At 38.2% G+C, this 20,249-nt stretch overlaps 1 protein-coding gene across 2 annotated transcripts in view; it reads right to left on the bottom strand.

Annotated features, from left to right (window-relative positions):
- Positions 1-4,614: 4,614 nt before the first annotated feature.
- Positions 4,615-20,249, bottom strand: part of LOC122549878 (platelet-derived growth factor receptor-like protein) — a 30,428-nt gene continuing 14,793 nt past the window's right edge. The window contains exons 4-6 of one of the 2 annotated variants that reach the window (XM_043690050.1): positions 16,040-16,333; positions 9,648-9,787; positions 4,615-6,242 (exon numbers count right to left, since the gene is read on the bottom strand). In XM_043690050.1, coding sequence (XP_043545985.1) covers positions 6,054-6,242; positions 9,648-9,787; positions 16,040-16,333 — 623 coding nt within the window. In that variant the 3' untranslated portion in view covers positions 4,615-6,053. The remainder of the gene's footprint in view (positions 6,243-9,647; positions 9,788-16,039; positions 16,334-20,249) is intronic. The other variant, XM_043690059.1, reaches the window with a different exon arrangement.

Consider the following 20,249-nt stretch of genomic DNA (forward strand, 5'->3'; position numbering starts at 1 on the left):
GAAAACCTTTTTGGACATGAGCTTGGAGTCCTCAACAATGCTGCTGTACAGAGAAAAGAGTAGACAGTGAGTTTGCTAAGTAATTTGGGACCCTGCTATTAAGCACTTTGCTGTTGTTGGGTTCTTGCCATTCACAAGCAACCCATTAAGAAATGAAAAAATAAGTATCTTTCCACTTTTGTTTTATTACTAACTGCAGTAGTATCTAGAGTGGAACTTTATGTCTGTCTCTGATTTAGATCAATGTAACTTATACGACAATACGACAAGGGCTTCAGGGAGAGCTTGCCAATTTGTTACAAAATTGGCTTAACGGCATGAGACAGAATGGTGGCGGATGGATGTTTTTCAGACTGGAGGCCAGTTACTAGTGATGTTCCACAGGAATTTGTGTTGGGCTTGCTTTTGTTTCTCATTTATATAAATGATTGGGTTGAAAATATAGTAAGTTTGCAGTGTGGCAAAATTGGCAGTGTGGTGGACAGTGAAGAAGGTTGTCTAGGATTGCAAAGAGATCTTGATCAATTGGGTCAATGGGTGAGGAATGGCAGATGGAGTTTAATTTGATAAATGCAAAGTATTGCATTTCGGTAAAACAAACGAGGGCAGGACTTATACAATTAAAAGTTGGGGCTTGAGTAGTACTGTAGAACAGGAAGACCTGGGGGTTCAGGTAAATATTTCTTTACAGTTTGCATCAGAGTAGTTAAGAAGGTGATAAGCATGCTTGCCTTTCATTGCTCAGACCTTTGAGTATAGGAGTTGGGGTGTCATATTGAGGTTGTACAGGACATTGGTGAGGCTCCTTCTGGAGTACCGTGCACAGTTCTGCTCACCCTGCTACAGGAATAATATTATTAAGCTAGACAGGGCTCAGAAACAATTTGCCAGGATATTTCCAGGAATGAAAGATTTAAGTTATAAGGAGAGGCTAGATAGTCTGGTATTTTTTTCACTGTAATATAGGAGGTTGAGGGGTGACCTTTACAGAAGTTCTTAAAATCGTGAAGGGTATAGATAAGGTGAATGACAGGTGTCTTTTCCCTATGGTGGGGGATTTCAAGATTGGGAGCACATATTTAAGGTGAGGGGCGAAAGATTTAAAATGTCTATAAGACAGAAATCAGGATTGTGTTGCATTACTCTAAATTTGCCATGACGGGTGCAGCTGCAACTACACTGAATGAGCTTATACTCCAAGTCAAATCTTGATTAGCATCCATCCATCCATCTGTTTAAATATTCACTGTATATGCCATGACTGCAGTTGATCTGTATCAACTGCCAAGCACAGACCTTTCACAACTGAAAAGACAAGGGAGAACTATCAAACACAAGTTTTCTTCTGCATCATGCACCTTCATCATCACCAGGCTAAATATATGGAACTGGTGAGCTGAATAATGATTTGGATGCGAGCATAAGAGGTAAAGTTAGTAAGTTTGCAGATGACACAAATTTGGAGGTGTAGTGGACAGTGAAAATGGTTACCTCAGATTACAACAGGATCTTGACCAGATGGGCAATGGGTTGAGAAATGGCAGATAAAGTTTAATTCAGATAAATGCGAGGTGCTGCATTTGGGGAAAACAAATCTTAGCAGGACTTATACACTTAATGGTAAGGTCCTAGGGAGTGTTGCTGAACCTTGGAGTGCAGGTTCATAGCTCCTTGAAAGTGGAGTCGTAGGTAGATAGGATAGTAAGAAGGCATTTGGTATGCTTTCCTTTATTGGTCAGAGTATTGAGTACAGGAGTTGGGAGGTCATGTTGCGGCTGTACAGGACATTGGTTAGGCCACTGTTAGAATATTGCGTGCAATTCTGGTCGTCTTCCTATTGGAAAGATGTTGTGAAACTTGAAAGGGTTCAGAAAAGATTTACAAGGATGTTGCCAGAATTGGAGGATTTGAGCTATGAGCTGCCAGAGGATGTGGTGGAGGCTGGTACAATTGCAACTTTTAAGAGACATTTGGATGGGTATATGAATAGGAAGGGTTTGGAGGGATATGGGCCTGGTGCTGGCAGGTGGGACTAGATTGGGTTGGAATATCTGGTCGGCATGGACGGGTTGGACCAAAGGGTCTGTTTTCATGCTGTACATCTCTATGACTCTAAGACTCTAAATCACTCTGGGGAGTATTTTCCCAACTGGAATGGCAGTAGAGACTCACCATCACCATCTTCAAAGGCAACCAAGGCAAACCAATAAATTCTGTACTTTTCTAGCAACATTGACTTTATAAGAAAGCGTTTTTGAAAAATCTTAAACCGTCATTAAAAATTGGCAAGTATAATATATTGGCTATTGCTTCAAAATTTCTAACGGTAAGTGCTAGATTAATTCCAAAATTTGAAGTGATTTTTTACAAATCTTAGTGCAACCAGTGACTTGGTTGGTCATCATCTAATTGATCAATTTCAAAGGTGTCCAGTAGGCTAAGGAGAGATTTTAACATTTTAAAGTTATGCATGTGCTCATTTATCATGAAGTAGCCAATAGAGATGCTCAAATCATGAATTTCATCAGTTGTCTTAAAGTTAAAATTTTACTTTGAAAAGCAGTACTGTCCCAATATTCAACTGCTTAAGGTGCAAATGTTTATGTGATAATGCTTCAGTATGAATTCACACTATTGCTACCAGCAAATCACAATTGTTTGTGGGAATAGCTAGAGATATGTTGAGTTTGGCACTCCTGCATTCTTGTAAATGGTCATAAAACTAATTCAGAGCTGCACATTAGCTATTGTTGCTGTTTCAGTTGGGCGAGGGAAGTGTCACAGTTTGTATTTGAATCTTTTCCCAGTTTTACCAATAGCTATTTTGGGGTGGTGCTCATTTTTCAGCAAATAATGCTATTGTCGAGATAGAAGGGCCTGTGCCCGAAACGTCGAATCTCCTGTTCCCTGGATGCTGACTGACCTGCTGTGCTGTTCCAGCAATAAAGTTTCAACTCAGATCTCGAGCTTTGTTCACTGATTCTCTAGTTTCCTGCAGCTTTAACGATGATCAAGTGATGCAACTGTCCAACAAATTCCGAGCCATACACTCAGTGCATTTTCTGTCAGAAACATGAGACATCTTTCTGACAGAACATTTTGAATGTTGTTAGCTCTGTACCATGGCTCAAGTTGGCCACAAGGGGGCAGATGATCCTACAAAAGGATATGGATATAATAATTAACAACATTGCATCCCATTCATATGGACAACAATATTTCTCTCCTATTCTAAAGCCAGCAGGAAGCTCACATTTTCGCATCTTGGTTTGTGTTGATCTCAGTGATTCTGGCAGCCTGATCCAGAGTATCAAATGTCTTCACAATTTTATGACTCCAGCTTCCAATCCCAGTCTTCTGGCTTTGGCTGGAAAATTTACGTGCATGCAAATTGAAGGATCATACTGGCTAATGATTTCCACCACAGTGGTTGGATAATCTGCCTGGATCCCACATTAGAAATTTGTGAGACAGAGCAGGATTGTTAGTATCCAGAAATGTTTATAAACTCCAACATCTGTATGGAGTCAACGACTACAATGATCTGAATTTATACAGTGATTAGATTAGATTAGATTACAGTGTGGAAACAGGCCCTTCGCCCCAACAAGTCCACACCGCCCCGCCGAAGCGAAACCCACCCATACCCCCACATTTACCCCTTACCTAACACTACAGGTAATTTAGTATGGCCAATTCACCTGACCCTGCACATCTTTGGATTGTGGGAGGAAACCGGAGCACCCGGAGGAAACCCACGCAGACACGGGGAGAACGTGCAAACTCCACACAGTCAGTCGCCTGAGGCGGGAATTGAACCCGGGTCTCTGGCGCTGTGAGGCAGCAGTGCTAACCACTGTACCACCGTGCCTTTGAACCAGAAAATATCCGAAAATATTCATCAGAATTGTGAATCTAAACATTAGCACATTCAATTTTAGCAACACAGTCACTCATCAGTTAGCACTGCTGCCTCACAGCAGTGGGGACCTGGGTTTGATTCCAGTCTTGATTGACTGTGTAGAGTTTGCACATTCTCCCAGTGTCTGTGTGGGTTTTCTCTGGGTGCTCCAAAAATGTGTAGGTTAGCTGGATTGACCATGCTAAATTGTCTCGTAGTATCCAGGAATGTGCAGGCAAGGTGTAGGCAAGTCATGGTAATGTGGGGTTACAGGAATTGGGTGGGGATCAGTTGAGACTCTATGGGCTGAATGGCCTCTTTCTACACTGTAGTGTTTCTATGAAATTGGTAGCATTCCTAATTTCATGAGTGTTACATTTAATGGTCATAGAATAAGGAAAACTGTGAAGCTGGAAGATAATTCAATGCCTGATTTTCAAGTATGCTTTCCAATCTTGCAGAGTCTGTTTCAGGATAAATGACTGGAAAATTATGAATACCTCAAACCAAGCATGCTGACCTCTGATCTGCTAAATCATACTCCTGTAAATGTGGACCGTGTGCCAGGAGTAAACTCTTCAATGAGCTCAATACAGGCCCTTTTTTTTTTACAAAGCATGTCCTCTGCAAAGGTGACAAAAATAAACAACTTCAAAAAACAAGTTTTTTGATATTAAATTTAATTACAAATGTGTAATATAATCTTTCACTTAATAATGCAATTTGTTAATATCATCTACTGGTGGCTAGTTAATGAATTTTGATTATTATTCATATTTATTAAACATTTACTAATGTATTTTATTTCAACAGAAATTAGACAATGCTGCATTACAAGTTGATTAGAATTCCTGTCAACGTCCTTGACATGTTTCACAATGAAATAAATCATTGAACAGAACCAAATACTGTATGTAAACAGTTATTGCTAACAGGATAACCACTAAATCTAATCATTAGCATTTAATACCTTACCTATCAATTATTTCTCAGAGCAAAAACCTATCATTATTTGATTATATATTTCAGGCTTTTCTTATATTAATTAAACATTTTGAACCAGAGATAATGGACTTCAACAAAATGAGCTGTGAAATAACTGCACAAGATAACATTTTTTAATTTTGTTTGCTACATACCGGTCTTTTAAAAAAAATTTTAAAATATCATCTAGCTCTGCTATTCAAAGGAAAATAATATATCGTGAAAATACTGATTGAGCAGGAGAATGTCTCTGCCAAAAAAAAAACATTCCAGACACTTTATTAAATACCATGAAATAATGTATGCATGGCAGCACTGTGTCCAGCCAAGAATGGTGAATTACTTCACATATTCATCCACCATTAATACACTTCTATTTTGGTTATAACTCAGATTTCATAAAAGTGTAATTCTAAAATTTGAATAATTCAGAAATTGAATTATCTTCTTTCCACATTTTTCCCCAAGTTATTGAATTAATCACTAGATTGTGCTCTTGAGGTGCGGTTAATTTTTTCTTTCCTGTGTGTTCTATCCTTGATGTCTGAATACACAGCAAAGGTTAAGTAAGTGATTGAAAGGTTTACTAGTCAAAACATATGGAGGTTTCTTTTCATTCTGTGAATTTTATATACCAGATGTTAAATTTTAATGCTCCGTAAAGTGATGCAACATTTCAGCCATTATCAAAACATTCTGTGGCCAGGAGTCACCAGCTGGAAATTATGATTTTACCCACATCCCCCCACCCCAACGACCTCCACTGTTTCCTATACCATACATCCAGCTCCTATTGCTGAACCAGGGCTGGTTTAACTCTTGTGCACCCATAACTAGTTTGACACAGCCCAAGTATATTTCACATGCAAACAATAGATAAAGACTGCTTCATTTCTTCAGTCTGGGCTGATATTCAACCCAAACGGAAAATGTCAATATTGCACCCTCACTACCACCACCAGGTTTTGTTGTGTTCTTACAGGAACTGTTCTGTTTCCGGGAATAAATATTGTTAGGATTACCTACAATTGCAAAACTTTGGTGTAGAGTAACTTAGGTAACATTATGAAGGAATATAAATTATATCTCAAAGTTAAAATTCATTAAAGAAAGAAGATACAAGCTGTTTTGACTGGTCTGAGGAAAATATTGCCCAATATGTGTTCCGTTAGTAAAAATATAGTTGAGTAGCCACTATAGTTTCTCCTATTAAATTTCGAGCAATACAGATGTAATCCCCTTCATCGATGGTTTCGATATCATCAATGTATAGCATACTCTTTGATAGTCTGACGGTGTGTCCATTGTTCCGATCTATTAATCTCCATTTTTCTGTGAGGATCACCGGCCTTTCATCCTGTTGAAGTAATCCTATTATTAGATCATTCCTAATCATCAATGTAGCAACCGCAATGGAAAGGAATCCATTGAAAATTCCTAAAATTATTTCTTCTCATTTTACTTACATTCTCCAATGCTATATAATATTTCATAGCTAAGTAGACACACAAATCTCTACTATTGCTGCTCCTTTACTGGCTACCAGAAGTATTAGGGAGTGAGATGTGTTTATCACAATTTGTGTTGCCTTCAGGGTGATGATGATATAGTGGTGAGCATAGCTGCCTTCCAAGCAGTTGACCCGGGTTCCATTCCCGGCCGTCACAGTGTTGTGGTTTGTAAACAGCCTTTTAAAGGAAAGGCACTGGGATAAATCGAGGAAATAAATCTTTTATTCTGTGGTAAAACAGGTCTGTCGAATTGCTCCTTATGGGTGGCACGGTGGCACAGTCGTTAGCATGCTGCCTCACAGCGCCAGAGACCCAGGCAACTGTCTGTGTGGAGTTTGCACATTCTCCCCGTGTCTGCATGGTTTCCTCCGGGTGCTCCGGTTTCCTCCCACAGTCCAAAAATGTGCAGGTTAGGTGAATTGGCCATGCTAAATTGCCCGTAGTGTTAGGTGAAGGGGTAAATATAGGGGAATGGGTCTGGGTGGGTTGCCCTTCGGAGGGTCGGTGTGGACCTGTTGGGCCGAAGGGCTTGTTTCCACACTGTAAGTAAGTAATCTAGTAATCTATGTTTGTCAGGCTGACTCTTTTTTTCTGTCCATGATAAATCATTCCTCACCCTTTGTATTCTCCCTTTGACATCATACTTAAGATCATCCTGTGTGAACTGCTATTCAGCTATGCTGTGGAAACAATGTTAACCACATCGCTGCTTCATTTGAAACTTATTTTTACAAATGGACACTTAGAAAGGTTTAATTATACCAGAGACACACACCAGAATGCATATTTAAGATCATGTACTGAACTGTAAAAATCAGGCAGATCTCAGAAACAACCTCTCTTTTACACTGAATGAGATAACAACAGTTGCACCTCGAAGGGAAATTAAACTGACTTCAGTATTCCTGAGCTATGTAGGTGAAAAAGGTAGTAATCTATATTTTAACAAATGATATATAACAGCCATCTCCCTCTGTCAGAAGAAACTGTTGTTGAATAAATGTAGACTGCAATGCCACAAATTCAATGCTAACCTCTTCAGATAATTGAATGAGCAAAACTTATTTTAACAAATCTCACTGGTCAATGAAGAAAACAACTTATGCTCATCATTCCTGAAGAAGGGTTTATGCCCGAAACATCGATTCTCCTGCTCCTCGGATGATGCCTGGCCTGCTGTGTTTTTCTAGCACCACATTTTTCAACTCTGGTACTCCAGCATCTGCAGTCCTCACTTTCTCCAGGTTGAAGTACTGCTGGATGTATTCTGTTTCTACTCCACCATCTCAATCTTTCTATTAAATAATGTTTCTCCTTTTTGTCAATTTCTTTAAACATTAAGTACTGGGTCATGACATATTAATTGCAGCAAATTGAACGTGTGTGTTGACCATACATGTTGGATGCTGGATTTTTAAAAGTATTTTGAAAGAACCTCAAAAGAAGGTGCTAGTGAGATAGTTGACGCATTGGTTTTAATTTTCCAAAACTCACTTGATTTGGGCACAATTCCATTGGATTTGAAGGAAGTGAACTACTTCATTCAAAAGAGAAGGAGAATCAATCACAAAACTATAAACTTAACATTCATAATAGTGAAAATATTCAAAGAAGTTAGAGGAGAAACCTTGGATAAGTTCAATGTATTCAGGCAGAGTCAACATGGTTTTGTGAAAGGGACATTATGTTTGACCAATTAGTTGGGGTTCTGCTATGGATAAAAGGGAACCAAGAGACATACTGTTCTTACATTTCCAGATAGCTTTTTTTAAGATGCTACATCACAAGTTATTGTGGAAAATAAAAGGTGGAGCTTGTTGACATGAATCGATGGTTCTGGATCAGTGGTGCTGGAAGAGCACAGCAATTCAGGCAGCATCCGACGAGCAGCAAAATCGACGTTTCGGGCAAAAGCCCTAGCTAACAGGTTGGCAAGGTGTGATGACTGGTGTGTCACAAGGATGAAGGTGCAGAAAACATGATACCAATTTTTTTGATTGGCAAGTAAGTTGTGAAGAGGGTATAAGGACACTACAACAAGAGACAGTTTGGCTAAGTGAGTGGACACAGATGCAATAAAGGGAGCTTAATGTTAAAAAAAAGTGAAGTTGTCCATTTTGGATAAAATAGTAGAATATGATTTAAAAGGTGAGAGATTGCATAGCTCTGAGATACAGAGCGATCTGGGTGTCCTAGTGCATAAATCAGAAAATACAAGTGTACAGATGTAGCAAGTCAGTAGAACAGTTACAACAATGCTCTCATTTCTTCCAAGGGGACTTGAATACAGAAGTTGGGAGGTTTATGTCTCAGTTATACAGGACACCGGTGAGACTGCATCTGGAGTACCGCTTACTGAGTTAGCCATCATTTTTAAAATGTGGAGATGCTGGTGTTGGGCTGAGTTGGACAAAGTTAAAAGTCACACAACACCAGATTATAATCCAACAGGTTTATTTGAAAGTATAAGCTTTTAGAACTCTGATCCTTCATCACTAGCTACCTGATGAAGGAGCAGTGCTCCGAAAGCTAGTACTTCCAAATAAACCTGTTGGACTATAACCTGGTGTTGTGTGATTTTTAACTTTTATAAGGCAGATTGTAAATATATTGGAAGTAATTCAGAGAAGATTTACCAGGCAGATTATCTGATTAGGAAAGTTTGGACAGGCTAGGATTGAATCCACTGGAGTTTAGAAGAGTAAGAGGTGACTTGATTGAAAGAATTAAGATCCTGAGGGACCTTGACAGGATTGATGTGGACAGCACTTTTCCTCTTATGGGAGAATCTGGAAGCAGGGCTCATTGTTTAAAAAAAAACAAGGGAACATAGGAACAGGGGTAGAACAGTTGTGAGGGGCTGAATGACCTACTTCTAATTCATATGTTTTTATGAGCTCACTGAAGACTATTAATTTTCAATATAGCTTGGAGCTCACATTATTCCACCAAAGACCCAAATCTGGTAAAATAAATATACCTATTAGAAAGGATTTTATGTTTTCAACATATTTCAAATCTCAATTTCTCCAGAAATAATGCAAACACTTCAATATATTAATATGTGAATATAAACTGTATAATAAAAGACTAATTATAAAGAGGATACTTTGATCTGAGCTATCACTTTTCCATTCTTTGCATCACAGTTTAGGAACATGCACGGAAACTTTGACTCCCATTTTTGTGTATATACATCTGTTTAATAATAAATAAAATTAACTAGAAATAGAACAAATAAAACATATTACCCACTGTCCAGGATATTTCCAAGTGAAGTTCACCTGCATATCTGGGTCTCCTACCACTGTACATGTCACATTAACCTGATCGCCACCAGCTACTGCATTCGATGAAGCTGCAATACTTGTAGATGGAGAGGCACTGGAAGCTGCACACATGTAACACAGTTCAATATTTAGTTAGTGACAAGTTACCTGAAACATGAATCACATTTCACAAAGTAAACTCATAAATTCATCAGTAAAGCTCTAAAGGCAAAATAACTGTGTTTTTTAAAAAAAAAGTTTCACTGCAATAAACGTAAGTAAAAACATTCACAGTTTGCACTTTGCAAAACTCATTTGCCCAGAAATCAAGTTCCTTATTAACCACTTTGTAATACAGAAGTGTAATTATTGCTCTTGGAAATTATTTTGAATGTTTTTCTCTCATGTACCTTTCACCGAGAGACATTGATTCAAATTTGGATGTAATGTTACATTTACTGGAAGCTCTATAGTACTGTAGCCAAATAATTGTTTCATGCCTGAGCTTAAGCCATGAATGCTGATATGATCTTCTACCATAGTGGGTGAAGGGTAGTGTCTTGATAACTCTGATATGTTTCCAAAATACACACTTTGCATTGTGGTCTCTACTTAATAATCACTGAAAGGGCTTCTGCTTGCATTTTATTTCAATTCCTAACACAGGTATACAAGCTATTTATAATAGCCAATTATAATATAATTATAATAGCCAACATTATAGGCTTGTTGTTTCATAATATCAGGTATGAATCAATTTCACCACTGAACAATGTTTTATAATGTCTGCCATTATAAGTGCATGTAAAGGATCATTAAGAATAAAAATATCAATGCTCCAAGCACAACTTCACCAATTATTCAATTCAGTCCTCATTTCTCTGATCATAATGTAACTGAGAAAAAGGTGGTATCACTAGAAATAGAGTAATAGAGATGTACAGCACAGAAACAGACCCTTCGGTACAACTCATCCATGCCGACCAGTTATCCTAACCCAATCTAATCTCACTTGCCAGCATCTGGCCCATATCCCTCCAAACCCTTCCTATCCATATACCCATCCAGGTGCTTTTCAAATGTTGCAATTGTACTAGCCTCCATCACTTCCTCTGGCAGCTCATTCCATACACTTACCACCCTCTGCATGAAAACATTGCCCCTTAGGTCCCTTTTATATCTTTCTCCTGTCACCCTAAACTTACACCCTCCAGTTCTGGACTCCCCACCCTGGGGAAAAGATTTTTTTCTATTTATCCTATCCATGCTCCTCATGATTTTGTGAACCTCTATAAGGTCACCCCTCAGCCTCCAACGCTCCAGGGAAAACAGCCACAGCCTATTCAACCTCTCCCTATAGCTCAAATCATCCAACTCTGGCAACATTGTTGTAAATCTTTTCTGAACCCTTTCAAGTTTCACAACATTTTTCCAGTTGGAAGGAGACCAGAATTGCATGCAATATTCCAAAAGTGGCCTAACCAATGCCCTGTGCAGCCACAACATGACCTCCCAACTCCTGTAATTCTACTTTCAAGGAGCTATGAACTTGCACTCCAAGTTCTCTTTGTTCAGAAACACTTTCTAGGACATTACCATTAAGTGTATAAGTCCTACTAAGATTTGCTTTCCCAAAATGCAGCACCTCGCATTTATCTAAATTAAACTCCATCTGTCACTCCTCAGCCCATTGGCCCATCTGATCAAGATCCCGTTGTAATCTGAGGTAACCTTCTTCGCTGTCTACTACATCTCCAATCTTGGTGTCATCTGCAAACTTACTAATTATACCTCTTATGGTCACACCAAAAGCATTTATATAAATGATGAAAATTAATGGACCCAGCACCGATCCTTGTGGCACTCCACTGGTCACTGTGAATGAAAACCATGATTATTCAACCATAATGTCTCTTTGATAGTGAAGAACTGTAGCTTTTAAAGCTTCTGATTAAGTAAACATTGGGTCTGATTCAAAGGAAAAGATCTTGTGATACTTCAGAATTATTTCACGCTCAGTAAGAGATTATATATCAGAGCAAGCAAACCTGTACCATTTCAGATTGGTTAAATTTCATTTGTTGATGATTCAGTGTTCAGTAAACATGTAACTTACTTATGTCTCATTCTTTAAAAGAGATGATTCTCTTTATTTGAATGGATCGACAATCTACATAATTTAAAACAAAGCAGTATCACAGCTTCAAGTTTCTGCTATTACATAATAGTTATACTACTTATACATGAATTTATATTGAAATTTAAGTCCCGGGTCTATAATGACTCAAAACTTAGTTATATACCTACAAGCTGAATGCATGATTTATGTTGTGTTCTGTCTTCAGTAGGTACCACAAAGGTTGAATCTTACCTGAGGATCACAGAGTGAACTAAACATATGAAAAAGGAACATGAGTAGGCCACTCGGCCCTTCAAACCTGGTCCGCCATTCAATAAGATGTTGGTTGATCTGATTTTAACTTCAACTCTATGTTCCTACATATGCCTGATGTTCTTCCATCAAATGAAGAATCCATCTACATCTACCTTAAAAATATTTGAAAATTCTGCATCTACTGCCTTTTGGGAAAGGGAATTCTAAAGAACCTTAATCCTCCGAGATTAAAAAAATACTCAATCTCTGCTTTAAATGTCAGGAGTCACACGACACCAATTTTTAGGGCAACAGCTTTATTTGAAATCACATGGTTTCAGAGAACTGCTCCTTCGTCAGGTGAAGTGAGGAAAGGCATCACGTGGGAACACCACTTCCCCACATAGATGGCAGATACTCATGTGACTCGTCTAACGTTGTCTACTACCTCATACACGACAGGCAAGGATGCCCCAAGGCACAGTAGATTGATGAGACCATACAGATACTATGACAACAGATGAATGAACTCAGCGCAAAAATCACAAGACAGGAATGTTCCTCCCAGTTGGGGAACACTTCAGTGATCAAAGACATTCAGCTTTCGATCTTCGGGTAAGCGTCCTTCAAGGCAACCTACTTTTGAGATACACAGCAACGCAGAATCACTGAGCAGAAACTGATAGCCAAGCTTCATACCCATGAACATAGCCTCAATGGGTACATGTCGCGTTACATGTCGTACCATTCTGTATCTGTTAAATCTTCCTTACTGTCCTTACTTGTTATGATCTCTCTACCTTAGTTTGTACAGTTTTGTTACTTTGGTCAGACCCTCAGCATGCAACTCTTACACCTATTGTATATTCCAGCCATTTGGTTTGTCTCCAGCACTATCTTATCTTTAATTTTTTTGTAAGTATCTCCCTGCCTCAATTAATCAGATTATAGGTCATTCCTTTACTTGTTATTCAGCTGTTGACACGTTACTTGTCTGACACTTGATCACCTGTAGAGACTTTATATTCAGCCTGCCAACACTCCACTCACACCATTTTTATGATCTTTTGATCTCTCTGCCTTTAAAATGTGTGCCTATGTGCTTATCTTCACTTCACCTGATGAAGGAGCAGCGCTCTCAAAGTTTGTGATTTCACATAAGCCAGTTGGACTAAAAACTGGTGTCATGTGACTTCTGACCTTATCTATCCCAGTTCAACACCAGCACCTTCACATCACTGCTTTAAATGGGCACCTCATTATTTTGACCCCTATTTCTGGATTCTCCCACAAGAGGAAACATCCTTTCCATATCCATCTGGTCAAGTTGCCCCAGGATCTTATATGTTTCAATTAAGTCACCTCTGACTCTTCTAAACTCCAGAGGACACAGGCTTGGCCTGTCCAACCCTTCTTCAAAGTCAACCCACTCATTCCAAGTATTAATCTAGTGAAATGTTTCCAATACATTAACATAATTCTGTAGGTTTGGCGACCATTGTAGTCTGACCAGTACCCTACACAACTGAAGGATAATCTTCCTAATCTTACATTCAATTCCCCTCACAATAAAACATAATATTCAGATTACTTGCTGCACCTGCGTACTAGCCTTCTGTGATTCATGCACGAGGACACACAGAACTCTCGGAACCTCCAAGCTCTGCAACTTCTTACCATTTAGATAATATGCTTTTTTATTCTTTCTGCCAAAATGGATAATTCCATACTTTATTTGCCACATTGTTGCCTCATCATTTAGGCTATCCACATTGCCTCGTAGGCTCTTTATGCCTCTTCACAATCATTTGAAACATTCAAGTAATAAATAGCAAATACACAATGCAGAAAGAATACATTGTCCAGTTAAAAGGTCAACAAATCTGTAATATCTAATGAAATTATGTCTGACTATTAACTGGCTTTACAGTTATTAATGTCCAGCCAAATTGAGATGGGATTACTATTCGTTAATTTAGCAACGTCTCCTAACTGATCAATATATCATCACAATGATGTCAGCCAATTTCAGCATCAATTCTAAAACCATAGGAATCAAAAGGTTCCATGGTTACAATTTAAAGGAATATATCAAGATTATTAATCACTTCATAAAAAGAACATCTGATGGATATTGTTCAGATTTGTCAAGTAAATTAACAGTCACTGTTTTGTATTTCTACAAACTGAAGGAACAGCAATAAATTTCCAAGTCAGAATGGTGAGTGGCTTGGAGAGGAACCTGCAGGTGATGGATTCCCATCTATCTGATGTCTTTGTCCTTCTAGATGGTAGTGGTCATGGGTATGGAAGGTGCTATCCAAGGAACCTAGGAGAACTTTTGCAGTACATCCTCTGGATAGTACCCACTGCTGGTACTAAACAAGGATTTATGGACGTGATGATAGTCAAGCGGACTGCTTAATCTGGATGGTGTCAAGCTTCTGCGGTGTTGTTGCAGCTCCACCCATCCAGGCAACTGGGGAGTATTCCAAACACTCTTGAATTGTGTCTTGTAGATGCTGGACAGGATTTGGGAGTTACTCACTGCAGATTTCCTGTCTAACCTGCTGTTGTAGCCACTTTATTTCATATGGCAAGCCCAGTTGAGTTTCTAGTCATGGAAACACCCTGGATGTTAATATTGGGAGATTTGGTGATGGTAACAGCGATGATAATCTGATTGAATTTTACACTCAGTTTGAGGGTGAGGAGAGTGAATCTGAGATTATCTTTTGAAAATTAAATAAGGTCAATGTTAGATCAGTGCAATCTAAAGTGAATTGGCAAATAACGTTAAAGGATAATTAAATATAGATGCAGTTGAAGATATTTAAGGGAATATTTTAAAATACAAAGGAGAGATACATTCCAACTGTATGAAAAATTCCAAGGGACAGATCTGCCATCCATGGCCAACTAGAAAGGCTAAAGCTAGTATCAAACTTAAAGAAAAAAGGCATATGATTGTCCTGGCAGGTAGCAGGTCAGAAGTTTGAAAAGATTATATTAAGAAAGGCTAAACAATAGTGAAAAGTGAAGATTAAAATATGAGATAAATTTAGCTGAGAATATAAAAAAGTAACATTCCTGTAAAATATTTAAAAAGATATAATTATTTTAGAAGCTGTCCAGAGAAGGTTCAATTGTTTCATTCTTGGAATGAAAGTGTTAATTTATGAAGAAAGGTTGAAAACATTAAGCCTACATTAGATGGAGTTTAGGGTACTAGGAGGCTCTTATTAAAATATACAAGATACTGCGGAAACTTATTAAAGTGATGTAATACTGGGAAGAGTAGCCAATAGAAACATTTTTCAGTCTACAATCAGATGGCTAAGAGTTGAACCAAACAAGTGCAGGCCCACTGAAATGAACAGAGGAAAGGTGTTCAAGTAGAATCATGCAAATAATAATCCCAAGGGTTGCAGAGAGGATAAAGGAGGCCAAGACACAAGGATGATGGAAGTAAGTTTGATGAGTTAATTGGCTGTATTAACTAAAGTGTAAGTGTTAATTGTTCTTATGCAACATAATCACACAAATAGAAGAGAAAATAACATAAAAATATAAATGTACATTTTTAACCAGACTTGGGGTTAGTTATTTAAACTGGTTAAATTTAGTCCTTCTGTTCCAGGTAATGAAGTTCACTTCACAGAGTACAAATGGGGAAATGAGGTGTGGAAGACAGCACACCTCACTCTCTGATCTTCACTCCTATTATTTGAGGTATCAGTTATGAGCAGAGTCTCCAAAAACATATCAGGTGTTCTTCTGTGTCACATGGAGAAAAACAAGGGAATTTAACATTTTCAATTTGAGTAGGGCAACAAATATCTTAGAATCGTAAATTTAGAATCTGTGTTTTTTAAACAACAAAGGAATATATCAAATCTATAATAACTAAGTTGATATATTTAATAAAGGTGAACACAACAGCAATTATTAAAAGCTGAATTAATGCTTTATCTATTTAGAATAGGATATTCAATATTACCTTCGGTGTACAAAAGAAGATAATTGCTTGATATCTGCGGAATTCCCTGTAGTCTTGCCATGCAGTACACAACCCCCTTCTGCTTAACACTAGGTTTATGAATAACAAATCCTTGTTTTGCATCATAACTAATAACTGATCCATCAACAGGAAGCTCTTGAGGAGGGATCTCTCGATGCAGTGTGACATTAGCCAAAGGTGTGCTCACACGACAAGGGATCACTGAAGGTCCCTCAGGCCGAAGGTAGATAATATCAAAGTAATTGGTTGATGGCACAAATAATTCAGATGTATCTGGAAAAACGAATAATAAACAAGAACAAATTGATTTATGGGAAACATGCAATTAGTTTACCTGTTGTAATTGCTCTAAAACTGTCACCTGTTTAAATTGGCTATTTTTATCCTGAAATTGGAAGGTTTAAGGGAAATAAACAAAGTGGTTCTTTGTGAAATACTGATCACAGGTCTGAACATCCCATGCAGCAGGGGTTAGCATGTGTGAAACCCTCAACAGGACAAGTCTGGAAGAACACAAATACATCCAAAACTGGAAAATAAAAGCTGTTTCTGACTAGAAGTAAAATTGAAAAACACTTATTAGATAAATGATCATACTTACATTTTCAATTTGAAGATGATAAAGCAAAATAGTTCAAACCTTTTACAGGAAGATCAATTAAAACAACAGCAAAAAGGAAGGCTGTGTTGGAAAAGGATCATTAAAGACAATATATCAGGTAATGACAAAGAAGGTAGAAATATTCACTAAATATTTCATTTTGCTTAATACCAGTGAGTTGGAACATGTTGACATGACATTGAATGGAATACATGAGCTACAAGAAAGTGCATTTAAAATAAGAGCTTGTGTTAAACAAACTAAACAAGCTCAAAAAGGATGGTCTGTATGAATTGTACCCACTTATTTTAAGATAATCTAGGTAAGAGATAGCAGAGACATTATTACAAACAAGGCCTGGGAGAATGGGGTGAAAATGGTGCTCAGCACTAGGGCACAAATGAGCTCATGATGGGTGCTGCGCTCTTGGGATAAGTGCCATTCTTAATTTCATATTCTCCTGGAGCAAGAGCCTAAATTCAAGTGGTCATTTATCCTGACAATCAGGGTCACTCTGGGTGATGTAGTCTATATTAGCCTAGGCTGTCATCTCTCTACTGTGCAGATGCTAACCATCCACATTTCCATGTGCTGTTTTCAGTGCACAGGTAATGCGCTTGGGGCTAGCTAAAAAAAACTAGGGATTAAACTAAGAATAGTAAAACCCTGAAAATCGGAGAGACAATGGTATATATATTTGCAGATCTCTGAAGGTAATGGGGAAGTGGATAAGTTGGTTGAGAAGGTAGATGGGACATTTGCTTTTATTAGCATAGAACACAGCAGCAAGGAAGTATGCTGGGACTGTATAAAATGCTGGTCAGCATGTAGTTCTACTGCCACATTATACGAAGAATGTAATTGCACTAGAGAGAGTGCAGAGCAGATTTACCAAGGCGCTGTCCAGGCTGGAAGATCTGAGATATATATAGGGTTTAGATAGGCTAGAACTGGTTTCCTAGAAGCAGCCAAGGTTGGAAAGGGACCTGACTGAAGTGTATAAGATTATGAGGGACACTGATAAGATGGATAGGAAGGCACGTTTTCATTAGTTGAGCAGTCAATAATTGTTGATGGGGTAGGTAAGAAGTTGAAGGCGAGAAGGAGTTGAGGGGAAATTCTAAAGGGTAGTGGGATCTGGAGCGCACTGACTGAAAGGATGGTTGTGTCAGAAACTCTTGTAGCATTTATGGAGTATTTAAATGTCCACTTTCTTTGGCATACACTCCAGAGATATGGGACGAAAACTGGAAATGGATTAGTGTAGTCAGATCTTTGCTGACTGACATAAACACATAGGCTGAATGGGCTGTAAATGTTGATGAGTGCAATATGAATGACTAAGTTCTATGACTGTCTGACAAAACCATGGTTGTAAAATATATCATCAAACCTGGCCTCAAATGGACAGCATAAAAGCAACAAGTTTAGCTAATCCAATACAAAACTAGTTAACCCCACTTTGACATTAGTGAAGGAGTCTCCACCATAACTATGGTTCCCAATTCAGGGCATCCAAAGGATGTGGTTTGGTTTCAGAAACAGGAGGGGCACTAGGGCCCATTATTGTTCTCCCTTGGCTTGACTACATGTACTTAATTGTTAATTTGCAAAATTAAGTATGTTGAACCAGAAAGCTGGTTGATAGTTAATGCAATCCTTATATTTAAGAAGTGTGGGAAAAACGCACACAGGAAAGTATAGAGTAATCTGTTTAACACCAGAGATAGGAAAATTTATGGAATTCTTACTACAGGAGACAATAGAATAATATCTAGAAGCAAAAAAAAAAGGAATGATCGGAATGGTAGTACAGAACATTTCTGTAAAGAGAGACAGAATGCTGAAGCTTTTGAATTACACATAACAGGACAAATGCCAAATTTCAAATGATCACAACAATCGATACTACAGGCATAAGGAGATCTGATTGGTTAGCCAAGGCATTGCCATGAAGAAAGCAACTGCAACCTATAGGTTCGCAAAGGACCCAAATAATTGAAAAAATGTGCAAGGTTTGAACTCATTCTCTTTGTTGAGAACATCTAAAGGGAAGGTAAGGGTGTGGTTGAGTAAATGAAGAAATGGTGATTGGAATGCCATAGGCCAGACTGTTGGACTTTTGGCCATATTGTTGTAAGTGAATTGAGAGACAGTTATTTTTCCCACAGGAAAACACAGAAGTAAGTAAGCTTGAAACAGAGAAGAGAGATGCAGGTGGAGTGTGATATAAGGAAGTGATCAGAAATGAATTTATTTGTAATTGAAATGATAGGAGCAACATGGCTGTCTGCAATGGCTGAGTCAAAGAAGTGCTTAGAAAAATTGGTTGGGAGACTTACATGAAGGGAGTGATAAAGGGAAGATAAGTGGCAGTAAACCCAGAACACAGATAGCTGATGGGTATGGCAATCAAGTCATTAAGTGGATGTGTTTCTGGGACATGGGTTCAAATCATGCTATGACAGATAGTGAAATTCGAATTCAATAACATCTGGAATTAGAAACTAGACTGCTGGTGACCATATAACCAATTTCAATTGCTTTAAAAACTCATCTTGTTCGCTAATGTCCTTTATGGAAAGAAATGTGTCACCCTGAGCTGATCTGGCTTACATAGGACTCCAAAACCCACAGTGATATGGTTGACTCTTAACTGCCCTGTACAGTGGCCTAGTAATTTCCTTGAGCCCATGTGCAACTAAGGATAGGCAGAAAATGCTGGTCTTGCCATCAGTATGTATATCCGATACAAAAGAAAATCTAACCTCATTCTGCATTAAATTTTATTTAACTTTTGGGGAAAAAAGTCAAAGAGAAATGAAACATATGGGGAGAAATTCCTTTGTGCAGTGCCATTTCGATATCTCTGAAGACCAGCAGCAGGCTGTTTGGGTATTATCCCATGCACTGTTTGCTGTAAATATTGTGTCTTCTTATTTTTCTCTATTTTTAATGGCAAAATAACTATTTTAAAACCAAAGATTGCTGGAGGATTGCTGCATGATTTTAAAGCAAGGAACCTAACACATGTAAATACTGTTCATGCAGTGTTACGCAGTGTCTGAGTATAGTTTACAGAGTTGCTGAAACTGAAGGGTTGTGTAGAAATCAAGCTTTGGTTGGTTACAAATGACAGAATGGTCTAAGGTCTGGTGACCACTTATCAACAATAAAGACATCTGCCTACCAACAATAATAGGATTGGGTCTCAGATAGTTGAACAGCTTGAGGCTGTGAACAACACTGTAGCTTTCAGAGGTCTCTTTGTTTTCTGCAATAAAGACTACTTTAAACTTGAAGAAAACCAATTTGTTTTCCCTTCAGCAGTTGCTACAAGTTATGACTTTTAATTAATAAGTCTGTAATGTTTTGTAAGCGTGAACCAGACACCCTGTACTTTTCACAAAACAGTGAAAACATCCAGAGAAGAAGGACTGACAAGCATTATTCTAATTAGCACAAGAACCATGTTGGTAAGAGAAACTCTAGTTGATTCCTCTTAATATTCAATGGGATTATCATTGCTGAATCCCACACTACTAAAATCATTTGCAAGTGATTGGGTGGGGGTAGAATTACTACAGG

The sequence above is a fragment of the Chiloscyllium plagiosum genome, chromosome 1, assembly GCF_004010195.1.
Source record: "Chiloscyllium plagiosum isolate BGI_BamShark_2017 chromosome 1, ASM401019v2, whole genome shotgun sequence".
Lineage (NCBI taxonomy): Eukaryota > Metazoa > Chordata > Chondrichthyes > Orectolobiformes > Hemiscylliidae > Chiloscyllium > Chiloscyllium plagiosum.